General features: G+C 37.8%; 1 protein-coding gene across 1 annotated transcript in view; it reads right to left on the bottom strand.

Annotated features, from left to right (window-relative positions):
* The window catches only part of LOC135113841 (probable glutamate receptor), a 101,620-nt gene that overhangs the window by 74,581 nt on the left and 14,011 nt on the right, over positions 1-13,028 (bottom strand). The window contains exon 6 of the mRNA XM_064029459.1: positions 7,234-7,470. Within this exon, the coding sequence (XP_063885529.1) occupies positions 7,234-7,470 (237 nt within the window). The remainder of the gene's footprint in view (positions 1-7,233; positions 7,471-13,028) is intronic.

The raw sequence follows: 13,028 nt of genomic DNA, 5'->3' as shown, positions 1-13,028 counted from the left end.
TTCCAAACCTTGGTTTAACAGAACCTGTTCTCATCCTATACATGATAGAAAGGTCACCCATAAAAGATAATTGAGCCTTCCATCACAAGAATTTCATGCGCTTTATACTCCTGTCCGGAACCATGCCAAGCCTGTTCTCAAAAAAAAAAAAAAAAAAAATATTAATAGAAAGTCAAAATCTTTCAAGATCTTTCCCCTCATGACTTCTGGCATCTAGCCAAAAACATCTCTAATAACTTTATCTTTTTTTTCCACCTTTCTTTCAACCAGATGGCACCACTGCTATCACAAATGTCCCTAAAGCTGAATTTTTCGCTGAAACCTTTGCTAAAAACTCTACTAGTTCTGACTGCATCATACTACCTATAAAAATTCTTCGCAATGATGTTTTCTATGCCCTTGCTGGCCTAAATCATCGGAAGGCTTATGGACCTGATGGGGTCCCTCCTATTGTTCTCCGAAACTACGCCTCTGTGCTTCTGTGCTTGCACCTTGCCTAGTCAAATTCCTGTTGCTTTAATTTCCTGCATATTTAAAGATTCTTAAACATCTATCACTTCACAACATTCTATCTGATTGCCAGCATGGGTTCCGTCAAGGGCGCTCTATTGGTGATCCTCTGGCTTTCTTTATTGAGTCTTGGTTTTGGTGAAACGTTTGCTGTTGCCTTAGACTTATCAAAAGCTTTCCATAGAGTCTGGCACAAAGGCTTTGTTTTTCAAACTATCTTCTTATGGCTTCTATCCTTTTCTCTGTAACTTCATCTCAAGTTTCCTTTTCTGACCGTTTTATTGACGCTTTGGTATACGGTCACTGTTCTTCTCGTAAATCTGTTAAAAGTGGTGTTCCTCAGCGTTCTGTCCTGTCACCCACTCTCTTCCTATTATTCATCAATGATCTTCTAATCAAACTTCTTGACCTATCCACTCCTATGCTGATGAGGAATTTAATCATAGGTGGTCATAATAAGTGAATGGTGAATGGTGACCAGAGTTTTGATTCAGTTAATGCGCGGCCCCAATACGTGGAAATTTCCACTAATATCAGTACATTATTGTCTTGTGATTTTTATACAAAATGCATAGTTAATTTAAAGGGTAATTAAGATTAATTTAGTAGAAATTAAGTATTAGCTATTATATAAAATAGCAAGGTAGAAGTTACGAAAGGCGTATAGCTTTTGTTCTGACGTGGCAAGCTGGGAGCCAGCGACGGGAGTGAGTCTGCTAGCCTAGCCAGTAGTGTCCTAGAAGTCCCCAGCCACCTGTCTTTCAAGGCGTATCTCTGCCACACTACAGTTTGCACTAGTTAAATTCACAAAGTTAATAATAACTTAGAGAATGGGAACTTCAGGATAAACACAAGGAAGCGGTTTTTGCTACAAAACACGACCAGCCGCTGGCCAGGAAGCCAGCGACTTGGATTCACCATATCACAACTCTTCAATTGCCACGTGTATCACAGCTAAGTTGTCAATTGTTTATAATTATATTTAGTGATGCTTTCTGTGTTTCTGTGTTAGCTAGGAGACCAATAGGTTAGTGTAAAATATAAAAAAAATTCCCTCATAGCAGTCATCCCGGATTCCTACCAATTTTATACGTCAGGGTCTTATGGAAGATATTTGATATGCTTCTCTTTGGCCGGAGTGCATAATATTTCTGCTGGATAGTGGGTTAGATTCATAACCACACATAACCACACCTAACGTGACATAAACTATATATAAGAAATGAGTATTTTGACATTAGAAGACCTTAATAAAACATAACCTAACCTAAATTAGAAGTGCCAAACCTACCTAACCTAACCCCACCTGACCTAACATAACCTAACATAGCCTAACGTAACCTATATATGAGCAATGAGTATTTGGGCATTAGAAGACCCTAATAAAACCTAACCTAACCTAAATTGGAAGGGCCAAACCTAGATACATATCCTGACCCAGCCTAACCTATATATAAGAAATTAGTATTTTGCCATTACAAGACCCTAATAAAACCTAAACTAAATTGGAAGGGCCAAACCCACCTAACATAACCCATTCTAACCTAACCTAACCTTTCCCTAATTAGGATTGTAGTCTATTATTAAACAAACTTTTAATCACATGTCCACTGTAGGAGGAGAGGAAGGTAAGAGGAAGAAACTTAATAAATTTAAAAATAAATAGAAAAAATCAGTTGCCAAAGAAACACAAATATATCCTATTTTCTTCCAAGCCTTCACGAAACCCTTTGTTTACACATAATACATTGGCAAGAAGTGGCGGACATAATTACCTTTCCATGAATTAAGAAGTAGCTACTGCTGGGCTCTCATCACTACACCCATATCTGCCTCAGGCTGTATCTCAGCAATGCTTGCAATGGTTAGAAGAGGCTTCAAACAAGGACTTGACGTAAAAGGCTGGTAGTCATCGTCTTCCATGTATATATCAGAGTCGGTGCTGCTCTCCCTCTCCATGCTTATTTATCGTATTCTCGGTAGCAGAATATGACGATGCTTCCACTCTGTGATCTCTCAACTAAGGCGTACGACAGTTTTTGCGGCAAGGACAAGCGAGGGTCGTCTGGCAGCGGAGAAATTTTCAGTACGCTCCCATCCTTCAACCTCTAACTTGTGGAGTGCTACTGAAAACGACTATATATATATATATATATATATATATATATATATATATATATATATATATATATATATATATATATATATATATATATATATATATATATATATATATATATATATATATTAAATGAAAGAAAACCTAATTATCACACCACACCAACAAAACCTGTGGTGCGCTACCGATGCTCCTTTTCCCTTGACTGCAATGAAGTTTTGCTGGCACACGCTGACGTGGTTACGCAATTGTTCGGCAATTTGTTGTGCTAGGACTCACTTTTGCTGTGCTACTATCTTTTTAGTGTGTCGCCACATCACATGCCAGGTCCACCTATTTAAAATTTTCGGCATCTCATCCCTACACAGTCATTGTGTCCCTGGCGCTCTCATCTCGCTTGTGTTGGCGTCCCCTGTTTTCCAGCATAGATATTAGTTATTATTTTGTTTTTTTACCTTAAGTGCAGTGTTCTCATATTACACTTCAGACGTCAGATCTGGTATTCTTACGTCTTCCCATTTACACTTCCCTGTCTTATCTTATTGTCTTCGTGTCGTTAGTGTCTTTCCTTGCCTCTTTTTCTTTCAGAGTTGCTCTGTCGATGCAGTGATTGGCTTCCAAGAATAGTTACCTACCTCACTGCTTGAGAAACCATCTTTCTTTTCATGTTGTTAACCCTATCCTTGGGTTGCGTTGTATTGTCTCCCTAGGCCGGTCCACAGAAGGAAACATTGGTTGGAGATGGAGTTTGCATATTGGTAGGAAACAGTTTGCTAACTTTTTGTCAGAAACTGCAAGTGATATTTCCTGTCCAAATGTCAGCTCTCATCAGGATGCCTGTGAGTAGTCTTTAGTTTGTTTGCTTGTTATTTATTTTTAGTTAAGAGGGGTACTAGCCAAGAGCAACAAAAATTAGGAAAAAAAAAAAAAACTGAGGCGCCTGTCCCCATCAAAAGTTGGAAGGTAATTGTTCTAAAATCACCTTGGAAGGGTTCAAGTCATAGGAAGATCATAGATGAATAATAGGAAAAGAGTAGGTGACAGGAAAAACCCTAAGTAATAACAATATTAATAAATTTAGGGTGAGAACAATAACTGTCTATCGCAGCAAAAATAAAACAGAAAGGGAACTTGAGATGTTCCAGAGAGAAGGATAAAAACTTTTGAAGGGCAGTATAGAGATCAAAGCTTTATGCCAGACTTTATAAAATATTTGTTATATGTCTAAGACAACAGCGAAAGTTCCACCAAAATCCTTAAAAAAAGGATGACCAAGATTCTGTAGTAAAAGCTATTAGAACGGCTACGACAGAACCCATACTGATGATCAGATATATGCTTGTGAAGTAGCACTTTGTAACACGATATTTGTCTTTTGACAAGCAAGTGCTATTTCCCAACTCTTTTCATTGCTAAACAATAGAAAATGCCCACTTTTCCTGTTAAACCTCGCTTTTGTGGCTTTTAGAATTATTTTTTTGCCTCAAAACAGCTAAATTTCACAATTTTTCCAGATGCTGTCAGAGAGAACTTCTGTGCTCTTATCTTGATGAATTGACCACATATGTAGCAGAATGCATCTGGAGAATGACTGCAGCCTCTTCATGCCATTTCACCTCTTGTGATGTGTCTTCTCTGGCAGTCAAAGCAGAACTGATTGGTGGTCTGCAAGACCCTACTTTTATATTGTCAAGCAGTACTTTAGGATATTCTTAGCCTTTCTAGAATGTGTTCCAGAATGTTCTCAATCTTTCTAAAATATTTTTTGAACCTACTTTAAAATATTTTGAATCATTCTAAAAAAAAAATGTAGATTCTATAAAATTCTTGTTGTCTCAACATATTTCTACCGCATTCTAAAAAGTTCTAGAATATTCTGGAAATGTTTACATTGAACAGAATGTTTTAAAATGTTCTAGAAACTTCTAAAAGTGTCTGGTAAAACATTCTGGAAGATTTGAGAAAATTTCTGAACTTTTAGCAAATTCTTCTAAATATGAAATTTGCTAGATCTGATCAGTTCAAGAATAACCTTATTAAAATTGAAAATCTTTTGGAATACTTTATATTAATTCTTACAGAATGTTCTCAGTCTTTCTAAAATATTCCTGAACCTACTTTAGAATATTCTGAATCATTCTAAAGAATTCTTGTAGATTCTAGATAATTCTTGATACTTCTGCATATTTCTACCGTATTCTAGAAAGTTCTAGAATATTCTGAAAATGCTTACATTGAATTGAATGTTCTAAAATATTCTAGAAAAGTGTCTGATAGAACATTCTGGAAGATTTGGGAAGATTTCTGAAATGTAAGGAAATTCTTCCAAATATGAGAAATTTCTTGCCAGATCTGATCAGTTCATGAATAATCTTATTAAAATTAAAAATCTTTAGAACACTTTACAATCTTTATTTCATTGTTTTAACCTATTTGCAACATTTCAAAAAGGAATTAAATAAGCAACTGAGATTTTGCAAAGGTCTCTACCTGACATGAAAATCAATAGTTACCTTTACTATAATGAAATAAGGCAAAATATAAGTTCATTGTTCTAACCACAAAAGCAAAGTTTTAGGATCAAAATAATTATATATATATATATATATATATATATATATATATATATATATATATATATATATATATATATATATATATATATATATATATATATATATATATATATATATATATATATATATGGGAGCCGCCGTGGTACAGTGGAACCAAGCGCGCTTTGGGGGCCAAGTAGTCATCAGGCGCACGGGTTCGAATCCTGGCTACGGTCCGAGGGTAGGAAGGGCATCCACTCGGGGTAACGGTTCCCAAATGCCAAATCCAAAAGTCCTTCATCAGGAGGCACCGTCTCAGCCCTAATAGACTAGGGAAAACTAGACGTAAAAAAAAAAAAAAAAAAATATATATATATATATATATATATATATATATATATATATATATATATATATATATATATATATATGATAATAATAATAATAATAATTATTATTATTATTGTATCAGTCGTAACATTGTTGATGTGTATGTGTATATATATATATATATATATATATATATATATATATATATATATATATATATATATATATATATATATATATATATATATATATATATATATATATATATATATTTCATTTCATCATTCCATGATCAGTGTTTCCATGTATTCAATGTTCTCCACGTGAAAAGTCTGGACTATTTTTTTTCCTTCTCTCTCTCTCTCTCTCTCTCTCTCTCTCTCTCTCTCTCTCTCTCTCTCTCTCTCTCTCTCTCTCTCTCTCTCTCTCTCTCTCTCTCACACCTTGTAATTGGCCCAAATTCCTTAGCTCTGGCCCATGATTGGCTTATTTTTCATCTGCTCTGTTGGTCAGTTCCCTTCTAAACTTGAGTAAGCAGATTTACTTAAGTAGATTGTGAAGTCAGTCACGAGTTAAACACCAGAGAGAGTCGAGAGAATCAAGTCACTTCTGTCATATTGACAAGAGTCGTATCCGTGTCTCTCAAGATCACACGGGTACTGTTATATCAATGTGCAAGTGTACATCACCTATATGATCACTGAAAGGAAGGTGATTGGGTTTATGATTTTACTTGCACAATTATCTATAAATCACTTACCCACGCAATCCACGCTATCTACCATATCTACATCACCGGAAAACTTCAACCACATTGGTGCTGCTATCATCCCCACTCTGAAAATTGCATCATCTCTGCATCCGGAACGCTCAACAGTAAGTCTTCAACAAGCAGCAGTAACTAAATCCAAACAGTGGCAGTGGTAACAACAGGAGCTGGAGTAATATCAAATCAGAAAATTGGCGACATTATAAACAGGTACAGTGTTGAGTAGCGACCATCACTCGATATAAATGGTGAAGACGGTGGCAGATATCATATCAGAACACGTAGTGGCGCGGTAGTGACAACACAGGCTTTGAAACATTATTATTATTATTATTATTATTATTATTATTATTATTATTATTATTATTATTATTATTGTTATCATTTATATTATTATTATAATTTTTATTATTACTAATTAATTAATTAAAACAATTAATTAATAAAATTTATTAATCATTGGATATAAGTATCATATGTAAACATGTCAAATTGTAGAGATGCGTGCTGTTGTTTGTGTGATGGGGATTAGGACTGGATTTTCGTGTACTGGTGTGCGTGGGAGTTAAAGTATGAAGTTTTAAGAAGAGGGGGGTGGACGCTCTCTTTAGTTTAGGCGGCCATGCTGAGCGGATTATGCTGTCTGAGGACTGTTGTAACGTGGGATTTGGGCAACGCTCTGGTTGAGGTCGGGGACAATACATGTATTGTTACACATGTTTTAATGATGTTTTGATTATTTTACCTGAGAAATGTTATGAATGAACAGTACATTGGTTGAGTTGAGAATTCATATTCCACTAAGGCTGTCTTGCAATCATTCCACTCAACCTCAGCTTCACCCAACTCCTGCTCTCTCACTTTCCTTTCCTTATTGAACATCTTAAATTACTGCTTTTACCCTTTTATCCAGTTTCCTCACTTTCAAAAAATAATAATTTGGAACTAACCTCCATTTCCTCATATATTTTCTGAACAACAGGATCAGGATGTCTTGAGAAATATTCATGAGGAACGCCCTTCAACAGCCATGGTTCAGTGGACCATTTCCAGTTGTCTGCCTCCACTAAATCTTTCATGGTTTTCGGTGGTTGAGTTTTTCCTTGAACGGTGAGATGCGCAATCAAAGAAGATCTGAATCCCGTTGACACAATAAGGCAAAACATCAGCCACCAACCCACTAATAACTGCAAAGAGAAAAAAAAAATATGTACATATATATATATATATATATATATATATATATATATATATATATATATATATATATATATATATATATATATATATATATATATATATATATATATATATATATATATATATATATATATATATATATATATATATATATATATATATATATATATATATATATATATAAAAGGAAAGCTGCAAGAAGCCATCAGGACTACACGTGGTGGCCCCTGTATGAATCATACCTGCCTATTTCCACTGATCATCCCCATCCATAAATCTGTCTAATCTTCTCTTAAAGCTCCCTAATGACTTAGCACTAACAACTTGATTACTGAGTCCATTCCATTCATCTACCACACTGTTTGAGAACCAATTTCTTCCTATGTCTTTTTTATACCTATTTTTTTATTTGTTATTTTTTTTTTCAAGCTTGAACTCGTTATTTCTTGTTCTATCTTTGCTACTAATCCTAAGAATCTTGCCTACGCCCCCCTTGTTATAACTCTTATACCACTTAAAGCCTTAAAGCTCCCCACTTAACCTACGTCTCTCTAAAGAATGCAAATTTGACATTTTCAATCTCGCTTCGTAAAGAATACTCTTCATCACTCGTATCCTTACCATTCTCCTTTGTACTGATTAAAATAGGTCTATAAAATAGGTCCTGTAATTTGGGGACCAGAACTGCAAAGCGTAGTCGAGATGAGGTCTGACCAGCGCCAAATATGAGGAGGAGGCAGTAGACACCTGCCGAAACGATAATTACTCCCAGTGAGGTCTAAAGCACTGTTCAGGGGGTGCTGTGAACTTATCATTAAACTCAGCTGTGGCCTCACTGAACGTTTCCCTTTGTGTCTCACAACACAAGGGGACAGTCACAGCCTGCCCTCTAATGACAACTCTCTTCCTCCACACAAAACTACAAGCACCTAATAACACACACACCCTTCACCCAAAAATTTTAAAATCATCATGGCGACTCCTACAACAGCCTCGGAGTCCCCATCTGGGGAGGGGACCATAAATGTCCCCAGGTCGGACTGCCTTTCTGTCGACGACTCTAAGTGTCTTGACACCCCCCTCAACTTTTTCTTCATTAACTTCTGTAACATTCGCGATCTAAGATCTAATTTTCAATCTGTAGAACACCACCTCTCCTCTTCTAAACCTCATCTTCTTTTCCTCACTGAAACTCAGGTGTCTGAGGCAACTGACAGTAGCCCCTTTTCTGTTCCCTCCTACTTTCTCTATCCTCATTTTCGATCCAAAGCTGGGTGCTGCGTTTATGTCCGCAATGACTTAACCTGCGCTCGTGCCCACGCTCTTGAATCTTCCGAGTTTTCCACCATCTGGCTACGACTACAGAGTCACTCTCATACTAAATTTATCAGTGCTGTATACCTCTCTCCTAACTCCTCTGACTATAAGAAATTCTTTGACTACTTAACTTCCAAAGTGGAGCACATTCTTACCCTCTTCCCTTTTGCAGAGATCTCCATTCTTGGAGACTTCAATGTTTATCACCAGCTTTGGCTTTCCTCTCCCTTCACTGACCATCCTGGTGAACTAGCCTACAACTTTGCTATCCTCCATGACCTAGAGAAATTGGTGCAACACCCTACTGGTATTCCTGACCGTCTTGGAGATACGCCCAATATTCTTGACCTTTTCCTGACCTTAGATCTAATCCTTCTGCTTATGCTGTCACCCTTTCTTCTCCGTTGGGCTCCTCCGATCACAATCTCATATCTTTATCTTGTCCTATCACTCCAATCCCTCCTCAGGATCCCCCTAAGCGAAGGTGCCTCTGGCGTTTTGCCTCTGCCAGTTGGGGGGACCTGAGGAGGTATTTTGCTGATTTTCCTTGGAATGACTACTGCTTCCGTGTTAGAGACCTGTGCTGAGCGCATAACAGAGGTGATAGTGTCTGGCAGGGAGGCGTACATTCCTCACTCTTTTTCTTGTCCTAAACCTTCTAAACCTTGGTTTAACACAGCTTGTTCTTGTGTTATACATGATAGAGAGGTGGCCCACAAAAAGTACTTAAGCCTTCCATCACCAGAATCTCATGCACTTTATATTTCTGTCTGGAACCATGTCAAGTCTGTTCTCCAACTAGCCAAAAACTCCTTCATTAACAGAAAATGTCAAAACCTTTCAAGATCTAACTCCCCTCGTGATTTCTGGCATCTAACCAAAAATATCTCCAATAACTTTGCTTCTTCTTCTTTCCCTCCTCTACTTCTACCAGATGGCACCACTGCTATCACATCTATTTCTAAAGCTGAACTCTTTGCTCAAACCTTTGCTAAAAACCCTACCTTGGACGATTCTGGGCTTTTTCCTCCCTCTCCTCCACCTTCTGACTACTTCATGCCACCTATTAAAATTCTTCGCAATGATGTTTTCCATGCCCTCGCTGGCCTAAACTCTCGGAAGGCTTATGGACCTGATGGGGTCCCTCCTATTGTTCTCCGAAACTGTGCCTCTGTGCTTACACCTTGCCTAGTCAAACTCTTTCAGCTCTGTCTGTCAACATCTACCTTTCCTTATTGCTGAAATTTACCTACATTCAGCCTGTTCCTAAAAAGGGTGACCGCTCTAATCCCTCAAACTACCGTCCTATTGCTTTAATTTCCTGCTTATCTAAAGTTTTTGAATCTATCCTCAACAGGAAGATTCTTAAAAATCTATCACTTCACAACCTTCTATCTGATCGCCAGTATGGGTTCCGTCAAGGTTGCTCTACTGGTGATCTTCTTGCTTTCCTTACTGAGTCTTGGTCATCCTCTTTTAGAGATTTTGGTGAAACTTTTGCTGTTGCCTTGGACATATCAAAAGCCTTTGATGGAGTCTGGCACAAAGCTTTAATTTCCAAACTACCCTCCTACGGTTTCTATCCTTCTCTCCGTAACTTCATCTCAAGTTTCCTTTCTGACCGTTCTATTGCTGCTGTGGTAGACGGTCACTGTTCTTCTCCCAAATCTATTAACAGTGGTGTTCCTCAGGATTCTGTCCTGTAACCCACTCTCTTCTTATTATTCATTAATGATCTAAACCAAACTTCTTGTCCTATCCACTCCTACGCTAATGATACCACCCTGCACTTTTCCACGTCTTTTCATAGACGTCCAACCCTTCAGGAGGTAAACATATCACGCAGGGAAGCCACAGAACGCCTGACTTCTGATCTTTCTAAAATTTCTGATTGGGGCAGAGCAAACTTGGTATTGTTGAATGCCTCAAAAACTCAATTCCTTCATCTATCAACTCGACACAACCTTCCAGACAACTATCCCCTCTTCTTCAATGACACTCAACTGTCCCCCTCTTCTACATTGAACATCCTCGGTCTGTCCTTTACTTATAATCTGAACTGGAAACTTCACATCTCATCTCTAGCTAAAACAGCTTCTATGAAGTTAGGTGTTCTGAGACATCTCCGCCAGTTTTTCTCACCCCCCCAGCTGCTAACTCTGTACAAGGGCCTTATCCGTCCATGTATGGAGTATGCTTCACATGTCTGGGGGGTTCCACTCATACTGCTCTTCTAGACAGTGTGGATTCAAAAGCTTTTCGTCTCATCAGCTCCTCTCCTCTAACTGACTGTCTTCAGCCTCTCTCTCACCGCCGCAATGTTGCATATCTAGCTGTCTTCTACCGCTATTTTCATGCTAACTGATCTGATCTGATCTGATCTGATCTTCCTAACTGCATGCCTCCCCTCCTTCCGCGGCCTCGCTGCACAAGACTTCTCTTTCACAAGACTTTCTCTCACCCCTATTCTGTCCACCTCTCTAACGCAAGAGTTAACCAGTATTCTCAATCATTCATCTCTTTCTCTGGTAAACTCTGGAACTCCCTGCCTGCTTCTGTATTTCCACCTTCCTATGACTTGAATTCCTTCAAGAGGGAGGTTTCAAGACACTTATCCACCAATTTTTGACCACTGCTTTGACCCTTTTATGGGACTGGCATTTCAGTGGGCATTTTTTTTATTAGATTTTTGTTGCCCTTGGCCAGTATCCTTCCTACATAAAAGAAAAAAAAAATATATAACTTTAATATTACTTCGGGCCTTCTACTTTTAACATTCTTAAAAATGAGTCCTAATACCCTATTTGCCCTGTTTCTGGCTTCCATGCATTGCTTCCTTAGTTGGAGTTCAAAGCTAACTATAACTCCAAAATCTTTTTCGTACCCTGAACCTATCAGAGCTTCGTTGTTTATTGTGTACCAACTGTGTGGGTTTCCTCTACCTATTCTAAGTACTTTCCATTTGTTTATATAAAACTGCATTTGACATCTATGTGTTTATTTGTTTATCCTATCCTAATCTGCCTGCAAGGCGATGGCATCCGATTCTGACCTAATTAATCTACCTATCTTCTTGTCATCCGCAAATTTACTAACATCACTACTAATTCCACTATCCAAGTCATTGATGTATATTGCAAACAACAATGGTCCTAATACTGATCCATGTGGCACCCTAATAATTATTTGACCCTACTCGTATTTAGAGCCGTTTATTAGAGCTCTCTGTCACCTGTCACTTAGCCACGACCTTGTCCAGTCTTACACCCATCTATCCCGTGCGCCCTACCCTTTCTCAGTAGCCTCTGATGGGATACCTTGTCAAACGCTTTACTAAAGTCCAGGTATAGGAAGTCATAACTATCACCATTATCTGCCGCCTCATAAACTGTAAAAATTTAACTGCTCGTCAGGCAAGACTTCCCCTTCGTGAAGTCATGCTGTGACTAATTTATCAAGTTAGGTTTGTCTAAATGCTCCCTAATGTTCTTCGCTATTATTGACTCCATTAATTTATCTACAACATAAGTTAGGCTGATAGGTCTATAATTAGACATTACGTTTTTATCTTCTTTCTTAAAGATGGGCACTACATTAGCCTGCCTCCACATTACCGGCACCTGACCTGACTCAATTGATTTCCTAAAGACAGAGACTAACGGTTCACTAATAACGTCTTTGCTTTCCTTAAGTACTATGGGATATATTTCATCTGGTCCTGGTGACTTGAACTTTTCAGCCTATCTATCTCCTGTTCCACTATCTCCTTAGTTATGGTAATATCTGTCAGCTTCTCATTCTCTTCTGCTCTTAACATCTCACTATTCGTCATTTCCTGCATATTTTCCTTGGTGAAGACATTTAAAAAATACTCGTTCACTAATACTAATCTTCTCCCCAGAACTAACAAGCTCCCCATCTGCTGCCTTTAATGGACCTATAGTTTCTCTATTCTTCTTATATACCCGATAAAATCCCTTGGGGTCCGTCTTTGCCTAGCTGGCTACCTTTAATTCATAATTATTTTTAGCTTTCCTCGTTAAGCTCCTGACTGTTCTAATTCAATATATTGTGGCCTTACAACCTCTTCCCCTGCGTTTAATCTCTTATATATACTTCTCTTCCGCCCTATGTTGTGTTTTAACCTGACAATAGGTAATCCATTTAGGGTATCTTTTCTGTGATCTTATTGCTCTATAAGGGATGTTTGCTAACTGTCCTGTTTGCA

This window comes from Scylla paramamosain, chromosome 26, assembly GCF_035594125.1.
Source record: "Scylla paramamosain isolate STU-SP2022 chromosome 26, ASM3559412v1, whole genome shotgun sequence".
Classification (NCBI taxonomy): Eukaryota; Metazoa; Arthropoda; class Malacostraca; order Decapoda; family Portunidae; genus Scylla; species Scylla paramamosain.
The sequence above is the reverse complement of the archived record's forward strand: the minus strand, read 5'-3'. Positions and strand labels throughout refer to the sequence as shown.